At 40.0% G+C, this 22,616-nt stretch overlaps 1 protein-coding gene across 1 annotated transcript; it reads left to right on the top strand.

Annotated features, from left to right (window-relative positions):
- The first annotated feature begins 1,445 nt into the window (after positions 1 to 1,445).
- CCPG1 (cell cycle progression 1) lies at positions 1,446 to 21,770 on the top strand. The gene is made up of 10 exons (XM_084268086.1): positions 1,446 to 1,462; positions 5,495 to 5,566; positions 8,323 to 8,437; positions 9,360 to 9,439; positions 9,619 to 9,820; positions 10,797 to 10,892; positions 13,830 to 14,078; positions 17,309 to 17,430; positions 18,218 to 19,617; positions 21,578 to 21,770. The coding sequence occupies exons 2-10, from the start codon at positions 5,507 to 5,509 to the stop codon at positions 21,753 to 21,755; spliced, it is 2,502 nt and encodes an 833-aa protein (XP_084124212.1). The 5' UTR covers positions 1,446 to 1,462; positions 5,495 to 5,506; the 3' UTR covers positions 21,756 to 21,770.
- Positions 21,771 to 22,616: the final 846 nt, after the last annotated feature.

Genomic DNA, 22,616 nt, shown 5'->3' with positions numbered 1-22,616 from the left:
TGAGGAACTCGACACTGCTGACTTTTGACCTTATTTAGTAACCTGTGGATGGTCATAAATGGCCTCGTGTTGACTATGAAGTATAGTAAAAATTAGAATTTGCATCAGTTTCTGGACTAGTGACAATCTGGAGCATAGAAAATTTCTTAATACATGTGACACAGTTAGTATGGATAATAAAAATATGAATAAGAGTAAGAATGCAGTGAGGCTTTGTGGCTTGTTTGGGTTTTTATGCTAAAATAGAGCCCTAAACAAACGTCCAAATGACTGTACCTTCTCCATGAATGCATGTTCATGTGCATGCAGTTAGGGGTGGTTTTTTTCCCACTATAGGGAGCGAATTCCTGTGACAGTTACTTGGTACGTTCATGGGAGGTGCTTTAATGCTGTGTTGGTGAGCACACAGTACAATGGCATGGAGTCAGGTACCTACCTTCTGCTCAGCAAGCCATTCAAAACCTCCTCCTCTTCAGAGATGCAGTCAGGGTTTTTTTTCTTGGTTTCTCAATCATGTAAGAGATGAAGGAAACATTTCAGTTGCCAGGCCAGATAAGGCTCCAAAGAAGAAGCAGAATTTCTTACTTACTGTGTTTATGACTGAGGCCTGTTGGCTGCCGTTCACTTTCTGCACCTGAGGTCCAGCATGGGCAGGGCCTAAATCTCTGGCCTTCGGGATCGACTCTTGTCCGTACCGTGCCCGTTGATGAGATGTGGTCCTGATGGGTGGTGGGTGTAGCAGCTGCCTCCCCCACAGTTGGGAGGGGCTCTCTGGAACCACCAGCTTCTCCTGGAGCAGCACAGCCGCGGCTGTTCTGCTTCCAAGCCCTGCTGGTGGGAGACTTTCCCAACCAGTTACTTCCCTGCCATGGGAGGGGTTTCCACCTGCCCAAGAGTAGAAGAATACTGTGTGTGGGGGTTATCTGGCTTTGTTTTCTTTCCCCTAGCACAAGCGTTATTCGCCTGTAGTGCAGCGTGTCCCTCCCGAGCTGGCTGTCCCCTCCCCTGGTTACCTGAACCCCCCGCGCGGAGGTGCCCCCGCGCTCCCTCCCCGGGGCCAGTCACTGGCGCCGGGCGGTCCGCAGCCCCCTCGAGTGCTCCCCGTGCCTCCTCCGCATGAACCCTCCTTCCTCCTTGGCCCAGGTCGGGCCCTACGCGGTGTCGCTGTCCGGGGACTCGGTGGCCGCTCGGCCCCGGGCTCAGCGGCGCGGCGTCGCCGTAGCAACGGGGGCGCGGCGGAGGCGGAGCGGGCGGCCCGCCGCACTGCTCGCTGGTCGCTGCAGTTCGCGAGGCCTGTAGGCCGCCGGGCCGCGGCGGGGCGCGGACTACGCTCGCCAGGGTGCTGCGGCGGCCGCCGCCGTGCGCAGGCGCCGGCGGGTCGGTGTTGTTTTTTACGGCGTCACTGGCGGCCGCAGCCGGCGGCGCCTCGTCAGTGCCGGGTCCCGGTGGGGGCCGCGCTCAGGTAGGCGGCGGGACCCATGGAGGGGGGGGTTGCCGCCCTCAGGCTTGGTGTCGGAGCGCGGCCCGCCAGGGAGCGCGGCGGCCGAGGGTGTGGAGGCCGGGGTGCGGAGGGGCCGCCTGGAGCGGGGGAGAGCCCGGGGGCGCTGGGGCCGGGGGATGCCGCTGCTGGTCGCAGGGAGCGGATAACGGGGGCTCTGTGAGGCGGCCGTGCTTCTCTGGGGCGGCCGAGCGGGCTCCGCGGGCGGCGTTCCCCGCCGTGCCGGCCCTGGCCTCTGGTGTTTGCCAACTTCCTTCTCTTTCATCATCTGCCTCCGTCTCTGGGCTGATGCAAGGTGTTGGGCTTCATAAACCGTGTGATCGTGGCTGTAGCTGTTGCGGTAGCGTGCCGCTGGCCGGGCCAGGTGTGTTGTCAGAGCTCCCGTGAGGGGGAAGCGGTGGGTGGTGAGCAGGGAGTGCCCGGCGTTGGGATGGGTTGGCTTTCAGAAGCCGCATTTGCTTTGCTGGGGATCATAACAAGGAAACAGCCTCCACGGCTTGCTAAATGTGTTGGTAGAGACGGGTGTTACTTGGGGGAAGAAGTTAAGCTGCTTAGTAGAAACTGGCAGGGAACTTGCCTGAAAGCCCGGAGGTGTGATGCTGCTGCAGGGTGTCTGTGTTTCTGCTGCGCAGGGAAGAAGCTGCTGTAGAAGAGATCGGTGAGATGTTACTTGGAATGACAGCACGCCAAACCCTGAAGAATGCAGATATCTTTGAGTGCCTCGTTATTAATCTTTGTCGTTGTTGTTGTGGGTGCTTATTGAGGTGTTTTTTTGGTGTAGGAACTGTTAAGATGGAGTGACATAGGGGTTTGTTTAGACAGGAGTGGTTACTCTGAGACAGTGAATATTCTGCTTCACAGCTGGTGAATAGGATGTGGTGTCATTTTTTTATATGGATATGTGGGATAACTTGGTATTACTTTATCAATTACACACATGGCTGTAAACTTTTCCACCTTATGTTTCCAGTTAGCATTTCACTAAGGTTAGGAAGGCAGTTCCCACCTCCAATTCCTTGCTCCTTTCCTCTTCTCACCCTTCTGCCCCACCAACATGGAGGTTGAACTCTGAATGTAGTGGATGTTTATTTTGTCTAGATAGATTGGTATTTTAAAAGTGATGTCTCTGTGAGTGTAGGACATTTGTGGACTTACAATCAGTTTTGCAGTTTAAATGGGACTACAGAACTTGAACTGTAACTGTAACTTTCTTTTGAATTACAGTGACGAAAAAGGTATGTAGTGTGAAGGTGGGAGTGGGGGTGTGGGGGGGTGTTTTTCTCTTTCAGTCTTGCCTTTTGGTTTGGCCTGCCATGCAGGAGATGTGGAATACTCTACTGTATCCTCCAGTTATCCCTGGTGTTATTGGACTAGAACCAATCGACGTCATCTTGATTCGTTAGGATGTTTGCAGTCTCTTTAATTCCTGCCCAAAGCTACTTTTTCCAGCAGCTTGTTGTCAGGAAGACAGTGCCAACCACATCCAGCACCGTAGGGCTGGTAGGGGGAGCATTCTGTTTCTCTGTGAGTCTCTGTCATTTGGTGGTGGACAGTACAAGCTGGTGAAGATTTTGTGAGTCGGTCAGATGAGCCATTGGGCTCAGATTAGTGTTCTGCATTTCATTTTACTTAAGGGACTGGATTTGAACTCAGATTTAGTTATGACTGTGTGTGTTATATTAATCTTTTATAGAAAGAAGCAGTTTATCTAGCTGTTGATTGAAGGTTGGGAACACTAGGAACACTGTACTTAGGTTTGGTTGGGTTTTTTGGAGTTTTTTTTACTTGAAGCTTTTCAGGCTGTTTTGTTCTTTTAATGCTGAGTAATTATAATGACTAAAGTGCTTTCCTTTTCATAACTGTTTCACACATGTATGGTTGCTGAATGTGCTTGTAGGAATGGAGTGACCCTAGAGATGCCCTTCAGTCTCATGTCATGCTGTCTGTCTGTCGTCACTTTGATAAATTTAGCAGTTCTACCCATAAACCTCAGTGACTTTGTAATTATTCTTTTTTACTCTGTTCTTTCTCTTGATGTTAAAAGCTTTGCTGTTTTGGAGGTTGATCATATTCTGGTTGAATACATGATAAGTAACTTTTAACTCAAGGTCATTTACCAAGGCCAGGAAGTATAGAAAATTGCAAGTGTTTGTCTGCTTGTTCCTCTCTAGTTGGTTTTTTTTTTTTTTTATTCTACCAATATCCCCATAATTAGGTCCTGAAACCTTCACTTTTGAAGGGAAGACAGATGTTAAATGCTCTGTGGAGCCTGAGGTTGTGTGTTCAGTAGAGTTAGTTTTATGCTGAGCTCAATCACCTGTCAGTGTGTGATCTGGATGGAGAGGGAGACACGATAGCATTTGTGCTGAGTTACCCAGGGCCTGTGATGGAATGCTGAGTTAGCAAGAGGAAGACAGACATTGCAATGCCCAGTGCAGGGCCTGCTGTTAAGCCTTGCCCTTTCAAAATTTGTTAATGCACTTGTATCAGTCTTTGTTTGTTTGCCATCTATTAAAGGCTTTGTGTGATGTGACTTCATTGTTTTTCATGTAGCAGGGAGGTGCTGTAGAACTGGAATTGCCATGTTATGAAACCACAGCCTGAACTACTTCTACAGTGGAGATCACACTTGCTAGCAAGGACTGAGTAGCTGCCTGTAGTATATTTCCCCCACACTTTATTTTTCATGGTTATGCAAAAGGCTTGGTCTTCAGTGACAGTGAATGTGGTACTCTTATGATCTCCTTGTTCACTGAACTGTATAAAAAATGGGAATGTTTTTATACTGTATATATACTGAAGAGAATTATTAAAATATTATTTCAGCTCACCACTACAGGTTTGCTCAATGTGGGCAGTGATGTTTCTGATAGGTGCTGAGCTCCTGTGTGGTAGTTATCTTCATTGGCAAGGAATGCTGCTGCTGAATGCTGGGTCAAATTCAAAACATTCTAATGACAGCCAGCAGACCTTGTCATCTTAGGAGAACTCTGGAATGCAGTCTTTGCTATTTGGGCATTTGTTGTTTTGATGATAGAAGAAGTATGATTTAACAAAAAGAAAATTATAATTGACTACAATATGATTAAAAAACCCCACCCAAACAAAAAAAAAAAATCACCCCAAACCAAAACAACACCCCCTGTCCCAACCCTGATGTTCCCTAGCTGAGATTGCAGGAAAAACTCTAATGAAGGGAGAGAAAGATTTAAAGGGAATGACAAGCATATTCCAAGTAGGGCCTTATGATAAATGAAAATCCAGTTCCTCTGTAAGTTAGATGCCCAAGTTGATTGTTGGTGAATGTTTTTCCTTTACGAACTGTGGTTGTTGTTGCCTTTTTTACAGAGAAACCCCAAATGCATCAGTTGAAGTTGGTGAGGAAAAAGTGTTACAGTAAAAAACCATACTGTAACTGCCATAACAGAGAGAGAGGAGGCAAATGTTTACTGTGTCTTTACATAAAAGTAGGCTGAATTGGAAGTTTCATGTTCTGTTGTGCGAATTTGTAGTCACACTGGTGTGTCTGGGTGTTCTGATTCAAAGTTTGTGTACGTGTTCTGCATTAACAGACAGAGTAAGGACAGGATGGATAATGAAGTACAGAGTAAATAAATTTATAGGTGCTCTGTGTTCTTACTGGAATTAACTAGGTGTGGGAAATAAAGCAGATGTCTCAATTTCTCAGAACTCTCTACATTTGTCAATGTAATTGCTGTTTTACAGAAGCTTTATTGAACCACAATTTCTTTTGCTGTTTTACTACATTGTATGCATAGCATAACACAAAATTGATTGGAAATTGTTCTATTTCTGGGAAGATTTTTCCCCCTGAAGGTAAATATATAGTAAACTTCACTTAACAACTTGATATATTTTTAGTTTCAGGAACAAGAAATGTATCTGTTGTCTTTAACTTTGTTTTGTAAATTATTTTTCAAGAAAGCAGTGAAATTATGTATCCTACATGTTAAAAGAATCTACTTGTATTTGCAGTGTGCTTTGAAGATGTCTGAAAACTCCAGTGATAGCGATTCATCTTGTGGCTGGACTGTCATCAATCATGAGGTACCCAATCTTAAATTAATAAAGTTCTAAGTCTAATTAATAAGTTCATATGGGTAATGAGACTAGCCACATCAAATAAAATATTCTTTAAACTTTGTAGCTTTTGTCATGTGTGGCTCTTGCATGTCAACAAAGAATGTAAAATAGACATTTATAAATAAGAAAACACAAAACTACTGTTCTTTTACTAGAATTTTACTAAATTACTTAGAATTTTAGTGAGATGCTCTCCTCTCCTGTCTTTCCTGAAAACACTGACATTAGATATAACTTGTCTGTGGTTGCCAACATATTTTTTCTTTTCCTTTCAAATACCCATCTACCCACCCCCAAAATGAGCACAAGGCATAAAATATGTAGAAATAAGCTCACCTCACCCCAGCCCTGGAGACAGGGCAGGATCTAGGAGTGCACAGGTAGCTGGACTTTACAGGCTTCTGATTAAAGTGAAAGGATTTAGGAGTTGGCTACAACAGTTGAGCTACTCAGCTGTGAATTGCAGGCTTTATTTTCTTGCTTGGGATGGTTATTTAACAGTGTAACTGACAATGAATTACTCGGCCTAAATAAACCAACTCCTACAAGACTACCAGAGGGCAGAGATTTGTCTGGCCAAAGCAGAACAGGTTTCTGTGGTGTAGCAGTTTTGTGTTCCCAGTTCTTCCCTGATTACAAGAAATAAAGCCATTCTTTTTGGGGTGGGAAAGCACTGGTGTTCAAGAGCTCCTGTTACTGTCATTCTCTTGACAAGGTGGCTTTGAATGTGAGCATGATGGGATGGCAAGATACTCTTCATGCACTTGTCTAGGGAAGGAAGGGGTGACACATGGACCACTCTATGCTTTGAGGAAATGATCTGGGTGTTTTGGAACGGGGTAGAGCTGAGGATTAGACCAGTCTGGAACACTATGGCATTACTTTCTGTGACAACACAGCAGAAGCAGTTTCTGGAGTTGTTTTGCCATTTACAGTGGCACCAAGTTGAGAGGGGCAAGGAGCGGTCACTGGCTGGGTTGTGACTGCAGAGCACTGGCAGCTGTGTGTGCTGAACTCAATGCCTGCCTTGAACAGGGAGGTGATGCTGTGTTTTGTGGGACTGGGCTGTTTTTATGTAGGTGTGTAGGGAAAAGAGTGTAGTGAGGAGACAGTTTCCCTTCTCAGCCCATTTGGTGCTGCTGGAATGGAAGGGTGATAGTGGTCTAGCAATAGGTAAGGTGAGTCTGAGAGTTCAGACATCCACACTAGACTGCATGGGTGTGAAAAAGAGTGGCTTACCTTGTACTCAGCTAGCCTGGTTTCTTGGTATTTTAGCTAAAATTTTAACCTTTTGGAAGCTGTATTCCTGATATCTGCCTTGTTGTGTAGCCTGGGCAAGCTAGGCTTTGGGTTGGTTTGGGGTTATTTTCTCCTTCACTTAAGGAATGTAAGCAATGGCTCAAATACACCAGAAAACAGTTGTCACATAATGAATCTATATACCCATCTATAACACCCAACCAAACCAGAAACCCCAAATTATTTTCTTTTTTTATTGCTGACATAGAAATCAGATTTTAATGAGTTACTTATAATTAAGTGGCACTTCACTGCAGAATATTTGAGATTAGATTTCTGGTAATTTTGCAGCCAAAAAAAACCCCAAAGTAGTCATCAGATTACTAAAGCAGTTAATTCTTAAAGCCTTTTAGAAAGGAACATAACCTTGTAATGTGGTTGTGGAATGTATCTCCTTCAACTCTTCTTGAGGTATCTAATCTTTGTGAAGTACAGTCTCTTCTTAAAAACAAAAGCATATGTGTTCACTTGAGTCCTGCAATGAGGCACCTAAGGCAACTGATCTGGAAGTATTTCTACTGCTGTAATTTCACACCTGCTGTTGCAAAAATAACTGTTTACAAAAACAGCTCAAGTTATTTATGGGTCAGAATGACTTAGTGTTTTTCAGTTACCTTTTGCATGTTTATGGTTTTCTAATAGCCTTAGTTATGTTATGTCAGTTTGTAAACCAAAATTGCAATGTGAAGATTAAATGTTTAGAGTTGTCAACCTTATTTCTTGCCCTGCAGTCTCCCAGCCTTGTTTATCTTTGGTTCCTGTTTGGCTCTGAGGTTGTTGCTGACTGTCAGCTGATTAATAACTAACGCTGCTTTCTGGATTAAAGACAGAAATCCAATTTAGAGATTATATAAATATTTGGTTTCCTCATGTCAGAGTTGTACTATTAAAACAGCCATTCAAATTTGCTGGCAGGAATTGAGATACAACAGAGTTATGCATATTTATCCTGGTACTGGTACTTAGTTCATGGTGGTGCTCTTGAAGCTCCATTTTTGGTATGTGTGTGTATTTACATACAATACTTAGACATGGGTGCAAGAATTAGATCTCCTATTAAAAACTCATTTGACAACCTCCTCTGTTTCTTTAAATTCTATTTAATAAATGTCTAATACAGCTAATAGAAAATATTTAAATTGCTTAGCATAGTTGTTAATTGATGTCTCCTCCTCCTCCTCTGCCTTTTTTCAATCATGATCAGAATTATTACATGTTAACAGTTGTTTCCCTCTAGTTAGTTGCATGGTTAATTGCTCTTGCTTTTCTTTACTTCAAACCTTCTGTTTAAAGGTTATTATGTTTTCTCCTGTTTTTATTATTAATTTTCTGGGGTTTTTTAATAACCATTTCCTTTTGCTTTACTGGTGGAAACTCCAATAAATGTAAATAAATGTTCATTTGAAACTTGTCATCTTTAGGGTTCTGATATAGAGACAGTGACTTCAGAAAATGGAAGCACAAATGATAACCAGGACTTCGTTTCAGAAGAATACGTCTCTCTGCAAGAAGAGGAGCAACCAATTGATTTGCAAGGTAAGATACTAGAAGAGGACCAGTTCCATGAAATAGTGGAGTGTCTCTTGTAGCATCGGCACAATAGAGTGTGGAGGTCTCCAGCAAAGTAGCTGCTTCAGCAGTGTTAGGGAGATACTCAGTCATCAACTTTATAAAAGTTTCTGGGTATTTTTTTTTAAAAGGTAAAATTAGTAGAATGTTTTCCATTTTGTCAGTACTTCAGGTGTGTTCTAGAATAGCATGCACTGGTGTTGCTGGAAAAATGCTATCTAAAATAAATTCACTATATTGAACATTCCTTAATAATTTCATGGATCAAATAGGAGTAATTTGGAAGGAACCATCAGTACTTATGCAGCTGAAAAATAATATTGTGGCACTCTTGATGTTTCTTGAGTTGGAAGTGTAAATCCTTCCAGTTCTTTTAATGACTGAATTTAGTGCTCGATTTGTTCATATTGGTATGAGAACAGACTTGATGGGTTCAGTGTGTAGTTGACTAAACTTGAGTTTGGCCATGTTTCCAGATAATCTCTCCTTGTAGAAACAGGACCAGACACTCCAACTCCAATGATTATCTGGAAGATATTTTAATTATCGTAGCACACGAATGTACTGTGGTATCAACTTACAGTGTAGTGCCAATTCTTACCTGCCTGTGTGTTTCATTTATAGGTTCCTTGCGTTATGATCAGTGAGCACTTGGATTTAAGTATCCTCCAGAACATTGTATTGCAAAATGAGAAATTGGATTCTGTTGTTTGTTACAGGGGTGTTAAAAATGACAGTGTATTTTTAGAAAAGCTGCTGTGATAGGAGTAGATAATATAAGTCTGTCACAATTGGACATTTTACTACTATATGGAGTGGGTATAAATTGTGGATTTACTGATTTTAATCCTGTGTGTGTTTGATTTTTTTCACCTTTGTATTTATATAGCTCAGTCCAACAATGATGAAGAGATACCAGTGGTAGATAATGCTGTCTCTGCTTTTGAGGAGACTCAGACACTTTTAGAGGTAAATTAAGTTACGTTATTCATAAGCTTCTGTAAGCTCCATCTGACAGTGCCAAGCAATGTTTTAAAGCATTAAAAATACTGATTTTTCCTTTTTTTAACACATTAAGAATGCTTGCTCTTTTAAAAAATAACTTTGTGTGTGTGGGTGAAGAAGTTTTACATTGTCCATTTCCCTAGGGAAAGAAAGAAAAAATCCCTGATGATGGGTCCTGCATCGGAACCGTTAGTGATGATTCTGATATTGTTACACTTGAAGCTCCAAAACCAGAGGAAAGTCAGGAGGAGGCTCCAGCTGATGGTGAGGAAGCTCCAAGTTCAGAGGCCTTTAACATGGGTTCCTCCTCTAGCAGCCAATACACGTTTTCCCATCTAGAAACAGGTAAGAGCAATAACTACGACGCTACTGTGAACGAAAATGTTATGGGAGGTGGAATACATTTTTACTTAGTGAAGCTTTGTGTGGAGAGGGGAAGAAACGTGGCCTCACTGAGTACACATCCAAGTATTTTCACTCTCTAGAACAACTCTAGTTGTCCTAACCCTAAAACTTTGTATAGGTGCATGCCTGAAGTCTTTTTATATGAAAGTCTTCTCTCCCCTTAAGCAGTCAGTATTTTAAGTAGAAAGTAGATTTCCAGCATGTTTTTGAGAAGTACAAGTAGGTTTAGTTTATAGAATAATTGTAGTGGGTTTTTTGGCTTTTTAGAGTTTGTGTACATACGTAACAACTGGGAGAGAGTTGATTTTTGAGGCCATGAGGCCTAATAGCACCATAACTACAAAAACTTTACTTACCTTCATAGTTGTATAGAAAACAGTATTTTAAAGATACTCCCAGTACTTGGCAGAAATGCAATGCTTGATATTCAAGAGGAAGGATATAAATATTTGGCCAATAAAAGCCAACCAAACAAAACTCCAACGAACCCAAGTAAAAAACTTACTGTTGTGTTACTCTTATCTAGCTTCCTTTCTAATTCTGTTTGGTTGCTTTTTTGTAATCTTTTCTGTTCTCTTTATTCTCTGTAACACTTTTGTTTTACTGATACTTGTCTTTCAAAGTAAGTTTAATACAAGAGCAGGATTTTTTCTTCAAGTATTTGTTATCTTAGATGTAGTATAAAGCATTGTTAAAGGTTCCTGTATCTATGTGGTATCCACTGGAATCAGACAATGACAGCTTAGCACGTAATTATAACCAGTGACGATTGGTAACAGAGCTGTCACCTTATCTAAGTCTTCTGGATAACTTGACTTAATTTTTACTTTTAAAATTTAGTTTATTTTTATTTTTTCTTCTATGGCTGAGTTCTAAAACGTGGGTCTTTTTTCCTTCATGTCTTTGTGTACAAAAGTCAGTTGGCTGGAGAAGCTGAGGAAGATTCCTGATTGTGTAAGGGAATGGGGAAATGAGGTGAAGGAGCATGTGGCTCACAGTCTTCATTTCCAAGGTGGTGTGATTAAGCTTGATCAGCTTGTGTAAAGCTGGTTGCATATGGCTTGCATGGAGTGTTCTTAAAATGACTGGTACCAGTCTGACTTGATCTCATAGTGGTGGTGTTCCAAACAGATGCTGAAAGCTGGTCCTCACTGAAGAGCTGGGCTAAGCTGTCAATGTTTTATTTGCTCTTTTGACAGGTTAAACTTCCATATAAATTTAGGATGGGCCTCAGTAAGCTTTGTAATACGATGTAATATGTATGCATGACCATTTAAAGGAACGATTCTTGTTGGATTCCAAATCCATGTGTGACCAGCAGGAAGAGCTTCTTCCTTCTAACTTAAGCTGACTTCTGCATGGTCTGTAGTGCTGAGTGTTTGATTGACCAAGAATTACAGAAAATGTCTGGAGTACTGTTGCATTTGTTTTAAATGCCAGAGTTTTAGCAGTCAACATTTGGTACTCATGAGCCTTTGCCATTCAACCTCTGACTGAGTTTTCTGTTGTGTTGGGAAAGGATGAGTGTCAGCTTTTCCTGATGTAGATACTAACACATTCCACAAGGATTTTCTGCTACTTTTACTTGCAGACCAAGTCTTCAGCCTCTCTTCACCATGCAAAAAGAAATGTTTTAATATTTCTGCATGAGTGAAGTTCAGGAGCAGAAACACTCATACTGAAATGAACTGCATCTAGGCTTGACATGTGTCTGCAGAAATGATGAAGAAAGTTACATTCTTACCTGCCATTGTCACTTCTTCTGGTTTCTTGTGTAGCTGTGATATTTCAAATTCATAGCAGAAGCTGAAATTTGGGACTGCTGCTGTGGTCACACTTTGTTTCATTTGTATTCCTTGTCCATGCCATGAATTCTAGAGTACAGCTTTGTACTGAATTCTTAGAGCAGCTGTAGGGCAATGCCATTCTTGCCTGAAAGTGTAATGCTGCTGACAACTTGCCAGTAAGTGCTTATGGGTGGCTTTAAGTGTCTTTCAGCTTTTTCTCTTTGCTTTCTGATTGTCTGGGATTTTTTTCCCCTCTACTTTCCTCTCTAGTGTATATCAAAGAGGTTCTCATTTGTCTAGAAACAGTTTGTTCTTTAACCACTTTTGTGTTCCATACATGTAAGCTTCTTTGGTTGTTGAACAACCCTAACAAAAACCCAAAGAAGTGATAACAGCACCTCTCATATTCAGTATCTTGTGTATAATCCTTTGTTATGTCTGATCTCTGTGTTCTAGTAAAAATACCCATCTCCTGGCTACTTGAATGCCTATCTTTATTGTCAAGGATTGGGCAAGTGTGCATCTGCTTGAATAACTGATTCCAAACTAGTGTCCTTTTCTGCCAAGCTATATGAATTCATTTAAGAATCTGCATGCCAAATAGCTGTTGAAGTGGTTTGTCTTTATTGCAATGCCTTCTTAATCACTCGGGTGTGATTGATGGACCAAAATAGGGTGTGGTGTGGTTTGTTGTTTTTTTTTTTTTAGTAAGAGGGGAAGTTATCTCTTCTTGTTAATCTTTTCTGGAGTTGATGCAATCACTTCTATTAAATGGGAATTTCTTTTCAGTGATGAATCTTACCTGGTAATGCTTTTCACAGATAATGGCTTTCTTGTCTGTTCAGTGATGTGTGCATGGCTTTGCTCAGACAAATGATTTTCAGCTGTTCAAGGGCAGTAACTCTGTATTTATGTTTTTACATTTGAGTGATGATCTCTGATATGAGAGTAAACAACTGTATTTCTAGAAGGGGCGTTAGCATTGTGTAATTGCAGGCATCAGGTTTAGAGCAATCCAAGCAGCAGGACTCTCTCATGTGCTGAAGGCTTCATTGATCACATTGAATTTATTTCAGGCATGTGAATTAGGTCCACGGGCAGAGATATTTGAAAGCTCTTTCACCCTGCTACTGCTTCCCCTTGATGTTTGCCTTACACTTGAAATGATGCTCTCAAAGGAGGGAGACTTTATGTAATCCGGGGTATAGCTAATGGTTCTGTATCTATTTCCAGTACAGGCAGCACTTGTACCACGAATAGCAACAGGCAATTACAGCTCTGTTGTTATTTCCCCAGTAACATTGGGTTTGGGCCACAGGAACATGAATATACAAATCATACCATAAAGACCATTTTACAGAAATGCTAGGAAAGATAATTTTCTTTATGGTAAGGATTTGATCTTAATCTGGGCTGATTCAATCTTCCAAAACATCATTCAGGCAACAGAATTGTTTTGGATTCAGTGTTAGGAGGGACAAACACAGAAGCACCTGAGTGTTCATTTTTCCTGTGCAGTAGTGGTTGAAAATGGCTTTTTTGAAAACTGGGTGAAGATGCTTACTAGGTAGCTTATGGTAGATATTAAAAGTAAACAAAACTACATATTTAAATGAATTTGTAATGTAAAGCTTTGTTTGGATAGTTGTAATACCTGCGTTAGTGGAACATCAGTGGAATTCTGCAGCTGCATGTAGATCGCAGTATGGAGTGTTTTGAGAGAGTAAAATAAAACCATGCCTGTCTTGTATTTTATTATTAAATAGTTCAATCTCAATACCTGTAAGAGAAGGAAGACTGAATTCAGCCCTTGTACTTCACAAGAATTTGCAGAGAGAATTTGTGTAGAGGCTTCAAGAGGCAGGGTTGTTGGAAAGAAACTCATTCTCCTAAGTGAGAATGGGGAAGTGCTGTATAGTTTTTGCCAATGACTTCTTGATTTTCTAGCTTTTTCCTTTTAAAAGTAATTTTTAAACTGTGATCACTGCATAATAACCAGTGTAAGCTGCCACACTGAGAGCTTTTATTTTGTTTTATTGGTGTTGTCCAAGATATGTGCCAAATACTTTTGGTTTTTTTAAATATGATGGATTTTGGTGCTCAAAATGATTTCTAAAGCAACAATTACTGCCTTTTCAAGACACTTCTCTGTTGGTTTTCAGTTTTTTCATCCCAGGCTAGCAATGATGAATCAAGTAGTGATGAAACTAGCAATCAGTCCAGTCCCACAGTACGGAAACGTCGGGCTAAGAAGAGGCTGATCTCCAGCTCTGAGGCTGAGTCACCTGCTGAAGCAGAGCCTGAACCTCCCAGGGAAGAGGAGCACAAACGCCAGTTCAGTAGTGGCCTTAACAGATGCATCATACTAGCTTTGGTGATTGCAATCAGCATGGGCTTTGGACATTTCTATGGTGAGTTTATAGAAAACAAAATACAGACAATCCACATCTGGCCTGACAAATACCATTTTATAGAGTCTCATTTTTTTCTTTGTGTTCACTGCTAACAATCTAAACCTATACATGGGTCAAAGCAACTGCTAATGGTGGGATAACACAGGGATACCCTTCAGCAGTGCCAGTGCACTACCAGTTATATTTGATATCCATCACATAATTTGTTTTTATTTTTAAAATTTAGTTTTTGGTTGCCCTTCCAGATAAAAAAATCTTGTTCTCATAGTAAGGTGTGTTACATTCCTTTGCCACATCTTTTCTTCTGAAAGAAGTTTCTGGCAGTGCTTACCATTCCTAAACAGCATTCATGGAGTTATTCTGGGCTTTTGACCCATATGTACTAGTCTGGTAAATATTAGAGCAAGGTGTAGTTTTTATAGGAGTTCAGAGCATTAATATTTTTCCAGTTCAGAAAAATACATTCTAGTTCTCCTTGAAATTCCAGACTGGTTTTAAGTTGTCCAGGATAACAGCAGTTTTTCTGTGTTCAGGGTGTTGCCTGGAGTTAAACCTGGGTAGTTACTACACTTAGTGAAACAGCAGAACTCATTACAGATCTAAATCTGCATAGTGCAGTTCTGATATTGGAGATACTTGTGATATAAAAATGGAGGAAATTTATTTTGACTATTAATTTTTAGTTTTATATGAAAATGTGCCTTCATAAGAAGACTTGTGATTCAATACGATGCTGGGAATATGGTTCTAATTATATTTGATTTTGACTAATTGTCTAAATTTTTACAGTTACCTTGAGATCTATACTAATTTTCACTCGACCTTGATTTTTTTCTTTTGTTCTTAGGTAACCCTGAAGGTAAGAGTCACCAGTGCTTTATGGTGGATGCTGTGCTTGCATTCAGATTTACTATTTAAATTGTGTGTATGCATCCAGATATGTATAAAAACAAAGTCTTAAGAATGATTGGTGTATGTGGGGTTCTAGGAATGGTTAATCCAGTCATGTAAAATAGTTTTTATTTAGTAGCTGTAGCTGTTAGTGTCTGGTATAACAACTGGTGTATATTGGCATGCTGAAAGTGGAGAGGAGCATGACTACTAGACCTTTGGTAGTGCTTTGTGGTGGTAATGTCAGGTTTCACTTCTGTTAATCATTTTACTGTGCTTAATTGGGGTTAATGAAAAATACTATCCTTTTAAAGAACTTTGAGATCTGTGGATGAGGAATACATTTTGCATATGTACTGAGAGTCCTATCTTTAATAAGGGATTCACATTGAGTTGTTCATTCATTGAATCCCTACTTCTAAAAACAAATTCTCTCATGACTGCAATGACAGCATTCTCAGTAGAAAGAAGGCAACTTTTTTCCAGTGAAAGTTCTTCATGGTTATGCAATAACTAATCTCTCCACCACTACAAAAGAAATCAAACCTTACTTTCCATCACTTCCCCCCAGTTAAACACAAACTTTAAGTCCATCTCCCTAGGGGGTTACTATCATTTTTCTGATTCAGCTTGGAATGGGTGTTTCCCACAGCAGCACAGCAGTCTTTGAATGCTAGGCTAATTGTTATGTACTTTTTAAAATGTTTTGGGTCAGTATCAGAACAGTGTTTTCCTTTTATAGCTAGACCTCCAGGACCTCTTTAAGATTTTTCATAGATGTATAAAGCGAGTAGGGTTAGGTTTCCATCAGAGACTACCCTAACCAGGATTAAAAGGAGTTAGCTGGTTTTATGAGGCTCTATGAGGGAGATGTGAATGAGGGCAAGCCTTCCAGGAAAATAAGTAACTGGAAAAGCTAAAGTTAGGAAGCCTTTGACAGAAGAGTGTCTCCTGTGGGAATTCAGATATTTAATTTTTTAACCAGAATCTGCAAAAGGGAATATTGGTGTCATGCTAGGGGTTTGGATAAAGAATCTGAAGGACACTGTGTTTTGGGAGTGCCAGCTGGAAAAGCAAACCAATTATTGAGGAATGGTACATCATTACATACTTTGTCAATCTTTGCTGCCCTTTCTGCATTGCTTAAATGTAATTTGTGCTTATTGTGATTCTTGATAAGGAGAAAAATGGAGTTTAGGTGTCATGTAATGAAACATGAACCCTGAACACTGAATGATGACTTTTCAAATGCAGTCTTCAGATTCTTAGAAGCTTCTGCAAAAATATCCATAAAACATAAACATGAAAGCTAAATTTACTGTTTGTACCCTGTACTTCACTTATCCCAGGATCTGTGCCTCTGGTGCATTGTTTTCCCTGAGCTGATTTGAACTCTTGGGGCTTCACTTGGTTTAATGAGCCCCTGACTAACGTGGTACTTCACAAGGCATTAAATAAAATTGAAGGGAGCAAGGAAAATTCCTCAGTGGAATAGTATTTATAGAATTTCTTTAATAATTCCTTTAATAATAACTCCCTTTAAATACAGAACTAGAACTCTGCATGTGCTGCATCGTTTTGAAAGAAATACCTAAAACTGTAAGGTCAGCTCAGGGGAATCTTAAAAAGCAAAGAAATAAAATCTATGTCAGTGTTAGGATCTAGAGACTGTGTATAGGCAGGGAAGTATCAGTAAAGAAGTTTTACTTGACAGGAAAAAATTGGTGGTTAGTAAAGATATTTTTTCAGAAGAAGAGTGCATTTTAGCCTTTTTCAGTTTTAGCTGTTTGCCTACTCTTCAGCAAATACTGGCTGCTTTGTGAGCACTGTGTATATCTGCATGGAAGCTTAAATTCTGTGCTAACATCCTCTTTTTCATGTTACTTCAGTTAACAGCAAAAGTAGTTCTCAAATGGATAATGCATGGGCTAATGGGCTCCCTTTTGTCCTGGTTGGCCTGCATGTTGCTAAAAAAACAGACCAAAAAATCACACCCATCCTTTCCTGCCTAACTTCTGTTGTTTTGTATCCAACTTCTGTCTCTGTGGTGTTCCAAAATTCCTTTGTTTGTTATCATCAAGTAAAAGACAGTGTAATAGCAAAGTTTTGGGTCTAAAGAGTTGTTTATCATTGGAAGGAACAGGATCAATATGTAACAATCTGGTTTTGTAACTGTCCTTTTGTTACAGCTAAACAGTACCAGTAAGTAGTGGGCAGAAATTGCCGAGTAAGAATGCCTTTGACTTTGCAGAGAAAATGAAGGTGTTTAGGTTCATCTGTTCCTCTAACTACTTAATGTAAGTCAGACTATGAAAAGAAACGTTTTATCTTTGTAGGTACAATTCAGAGCCAGAAACTTCAGCAGCTGGTTACAAAGACACGTGAACTAAAGGATATGAAAGGTGACCTTTACCAGTGCCAACAAGAGGAAGGAGATAAAGTACATCCTACAGTGAGGGTAGGTACGAGTTTAGCTGGAAGTCACTGGGTTATTCTCTCATTAAGTGTGTACTTCAAATTAATTTCATTTTGTGTATCACATGAATCCATTGTATCTTCCTTTGATAATTTCTGAGAATGTCGATAATTCAGGGGAAAGAAAAATTACAAAGATTTTGTATTTTGATGAAATTTGTTACTGGAAGTGTTTAAACATACAGGTTTCTATGTATGTAGTCTAGGAGTCTCTGGACACTGAGACTGTTTAGTTCTAGTGTTTGTCAAAGATGCCAAGAGACTGAGGAGATCCTTTTGTGTTAGGACATAGTTACATAAACACATTTTCAATAGCAAATTTGGTTCAAAATCCTCTTCTGAATTTCTGCCCCAACTGTTGAATGCCCTGGCTTCTGCTAATGAATCTGGGTTTTGTAATCTGTAAACCCAGTTTGCTGAACATAAATCAGCAGCAAACAGACATTATTTTCACTTCCTTTTAAGATGGATAAATTCGTGTACCTGGTTTACTACCCTTGGGCTTGTTAAACCAACACAGACAAGGGGGAATGACCTCTGGTTGGAAAGGGGAGCCTCTCACATGGTCTTTGTTGCCAAGAAAGTGTTTGTGTGTGTATCTGAGATAAACAAACTAGGTCTATTTTTGCATCTTGCTGTAACACTTGTCACTGCATCCAAAATGACAAGTAATCTCTGCCTGGCTACCTTTGGAATTTTATCTTTCTAGCCGAAATTGTAACAATTCTAATCTGTAGACTTTTTGTTTACTTTCCTTTTGTTTGTATTAGTCATTCAAGCGAGATCTTGCCACGTGTTTGATTTCTTCTGATGTGGAAAAGAAATCATTTGCATCTCAAAAAAAAAGTCTTGCTGCAGAAAATCAGCACTTAAGAGAATCTCTAGAGAAGGAAGAAAAAGCTTTGGCCTCGCTTCAGGAAGAATTAAGGAAGCTAAGACAACAAATTAGGAACTTGGAAGATAAAGGTACTAGCACTGAGTCGATTGTAATGGAAAATCAGAAACTAAGGGAGCATTTGGAAGAGGAAAAGCAAAGAAACCACAACTTTCTTAAGCAAAAGGAAACGCTCTTTGCGGAGGCACAGATGTTAAGGAGAGAACTGGATAAAGAACGTCATATCACAGAAGCTCTAAAAAAAGAGCTGGAACAGTTAAGTTCTCAGCAAACACCTGACAGTGCTAATGACGATGGTACATTAAGAGAAAACCAAGAGATAGAAACCCTGCGAGGGAGACTAGTAGAACTAGAAAAAAAGCTCAACTTCGAGCAACAGCGCTCTGACTTATGGGAGAAATTGTATGTTGAAGTGAAAGACCAAACAGAAAAACAAGAAATGAATGAAAAGGGTCAAAAGAAAGGTGCTAAAGGGCAAGCTAAGGCTAAGAAGAAATCAAAGGAATCATTTCTTGGTTCAGTTAAAGAAACTTTTGATGCTATGAAAAACTCCACAAAAGAGTTTGTAAGACACCATAAAGAAAAGATTAAGCAGGCGAAAGAAGCAGTGAAAGAAAACCTGAAAAAATTCTCTGATTCTGTAAAATCTACATTCAGACACTTCAAAGACACCACAAAAAACATCTTTGATGAAAAGGAGAAGTCATCAAATGATAAAAGACACGAGGCAAACAAGAAAGCTCGAACTTTCTACCGAGAACATAATTCTTATGAGAACCTGAAGCACATGCACTCCCGGGGACCTAACATGCCAAAAGAGTTCAAAGATGGAAGGAAAAGCCAGTTTACAGCATTTGAAAAAGATGCAGATTCACAGAAATGTGTCGATCGTTTGTGTAACAGAAAACAGCAGTTTGTCCTGAAGGGCTGTGCTGGTATTTTTGAATGTGCTCACAAAGAATTCCTGAGCCTCTTTAACAGGGTGTCAGATCCCATCAGGGTGGATGAATTTAATCGACTCATGAGAAAGTATTTGCAACAAGTTGTACATAACTTTCATCACTGGAGAGAACTAGAAAATTTCATCAGTAAGTTCTTCCATGATGGGCTATTTATACATGACCAGATGCTGTTCACTGATTTTGTTAATGATGTCAAGGATTACCTGGAAGATTTGAAGGAATACCAAAATAACGAAAAGGTTTTTGAGGATTTGGACAAATACATCTACAGATACTACTTTCATTATGATAATTCACCCCAGTATGGACCCAGGTTTGTTTCTATGTTTCCTGAACTTGTTAACACAATGAAGTAATCTTTGTAAAGATAACTAGTGTCCTTGTTCTAAGGACAGTACATTCTAAGTGCACACTAGGTACTCCTCCAGTGCGTGTGTGTACACATACACATATGTGTCTGTGTATGTACACACACATGCTAGAAGACTTTCTGAAGGACTGAATGGAAATATTAGACTGTGTTTATATGCAGTGGATCTGTAGTGCTTCATATATAAAGACTGTGTGTGTGCACATTATGGGTCCTCTCTACATACACAGCACAATCTAGTATTTCCAGTGCTTTAGAAAGCAGTGTGAGTGCAAGTAGGATCACTGTAGACTGAACAGCTGATTGTCTATCTGATGGAGTGAATAACTAGCTCAGAAGAAGCATTAAGTGGGACACCCATGTTGTCCTTCTGATATATTTTTTTATATTTTTTTGACATATTTGAGCTGTCTTAAAGTCTGGTGCTGGCAGTTTGCTGGAGTTACACTGCTGTCTAGTAGCCGAGTGTAATACTGAGTTGGAGCAGCTTTGCTCTGGGAGTGCAGACTAAGGGCAGGCTTTAGTTCAGATCCCAACCCTGAGGAGGTTTTACTCAGTCTTGCTTACAGAGGTCCTTGCCATGAATTGTTTCCTACATTACTTTTCTGTATCCAGTGGCATTCTCAGGGCTTCTGCAGAGCAGCTGTGGTGTGCTGCCTGGCTGTTCCTACGGGAGCCAGGCAGGGTGCTGTTCCTACAGGTGAAACAAAAGTAAGCAGGCAGCCTTAATAGATTGTGTGGCAGCAGCTCTGTCTGGAACACTTACCTATTTTGGCTTTTAGTATCATTGCCATTACAAAATTGGGTATATAGTCTCTTGTGCCAATGTTTATTCTGATCAGGTAAGAAAAAACTGGTAAGTTAACTAATCTATAATAAACAAGTTGTCCTTGTTAGATGGAATAGAACTTTTCTCTGTGCTGGTATTCAGTGCAGAGCATATCCAGTATTTAGCTCAAGGTGCAGTTCTTCAGCTAGGCTTCTCTTTTGGACTTAGTGTGTAGTATTTAATGTGTTTTATTGCAGCACAAGTTTGAATTCTTAACTACTTTGGGGTTACTAAATATTATGTGAGGTAGTACTTTATTAAAAGCTGAACCATAAGGATGATACTCCTTTTATTAGTAGCTTTTTTAACGTATAGTTTTTGGCAAGCATGTCAGTGCTGTTTTTATTTATAGTCCTACTATAGTACTACTTACTACTTACCAAAATGAACTTAGTGAAAAATAAATATTGAATTTTTTGAGCACTTTAATTCCATTTGCAGAAAAGCGACTTCAATTTCATTATTACAAAGAATTTTGTATGATATGGAGGATGAAAATAGCCTTAGCTTAGAAGGCTAGAGCTGCTAGTCATGTAACAGCATGTAGTGCAATAGGACTGTTTGCATCAAAACCTGCAACAGGTGACAGGGTTTTGTCAGTGCTCCTTCTCTTGGTATAAATGTGTTTACGTTACCTGAACAGCCCTGAAGTGCCCATGTTTAGACAAAGCATGCTTTCCTAAGGGGCTGGAGAGTTTTCATTAATTTTATAGGGCAGAATGTAACAGTGTAACTGAAAAATAGATCAAGACCTCACTCAAGCATCACTGTAGGGACAGTCAAACAGTTTTTGACTTGGCTCAGTTCTGAAAAGAAATTTGGGCAGCCAGCTGCTGAGCATTTTTATTGTTGGAAAGAATTTCTTTTAAATATACACCATCTGACTAATGGTTTAAACCAGTATTCTCCCCATTTTGCTTCCAAGAGCAAAGCCTACTAAGTATGAATCTTGTTTCCTTTTCAGTCAACCTCAGCATGTTAAAAGCTGCTCTTGACAATGTAATTTTGTTTCAAAATGCTTTTTTGAGAGATGCTTTGTAAGGGTAGTAATAAGCTTTTGTTTACTCCTTGCAGTCGACCTAAAAGGCCACCTTTCACACAAACTGAAAATTCCAGGCATGAAAAACAAGCTCAGAAGTACCAGCGTAATAAAAGAGAAGGTAAATGGCATAAACACGGGCGCAGTAACGGACGACACATGGCAAACCTTGAAATAGAATTGGGGCAATTACCCTTTGATCCAAAATACTGAGTAATTTATGGTGAAAATAAGAATAGAATTAATAATTCACATCCTCTCCAGAAACTAATTACTTTTCAACCAAGCAGCCAGATGCAAGTTTTCTTTTCTCTAAATAATTTGATTTTTACATATTTTTGTTCAAAGGCAGAAGTCAAGCTTTCTAATTTGCATATTCTGTACTGTTGCTTTAACTGTTCTTTGGAAGTGATGATAGTTTGGATGCCAGCAGTATTGTTGCAGAAACTAGGCATGCAATGACTTGTGTATGAAAAATATGCTTAATTGCATTCCATTAGTGTAGTTCAAGCTTGAGTCATGCATAATGTACCAATAATTAACTCCAGTGTTTGATATACTAACTTCATCTCATCCCTCAAAAAATAGGCCTACATTATGGTAATGTATCTGTTAAGTGTTTTGTAATCTTATACTTGCTTCTTGTCTTTTGGGGGGAGAGGGGTGGGGTTCAAGAGCCTGTTGAATTGTGAAGAATTTGCTGTGCTGCATTCTAATCAGTTTGCTGATTTAAGCACTTGAAATGTCTTGCATATCTGCATATTGTAGAAGAAAAATAAAGAGACATTGTGGGTAAAAGTCTTTATTTATAAAACAAACATAGCATAGCTGTACAGTTCTATAAAAATGGTCCAGTGTTGTCTAAAGTTACATGGTGACTTTGGTCTTGTACACCCCCACCCTGCCATCCTGCTACAGAAGTTGCCTCCAGAAAGAGGTTTACGTGTTTCCAGGCAGCCAGTGGCTGCCTCATCACCCCCATTTGACTTACCCAGTGTCAGACTCACTGCTCTCTCCCTTCTGTAGTACAGGATCTTCTGAGCATGCTATTGCTATGCAAAACTCATCTCCTTA

This window comes from Gallinula chloropus (assembly GCF_964237585.1).
Source record: "Gallinula chloropus genome assembly, chromosome: 9".
NCBI classification, from domain to species: Eukaryota; Metazoa; Chordata; class Aves; order Gruiformes; family Rallidae; genus Gallinula; species Gallinula chloropus.
Note: the sequence above shows the minus strand (reverse complement) of the source record. Positions and strands in the feature narration are given on the sequence as shown.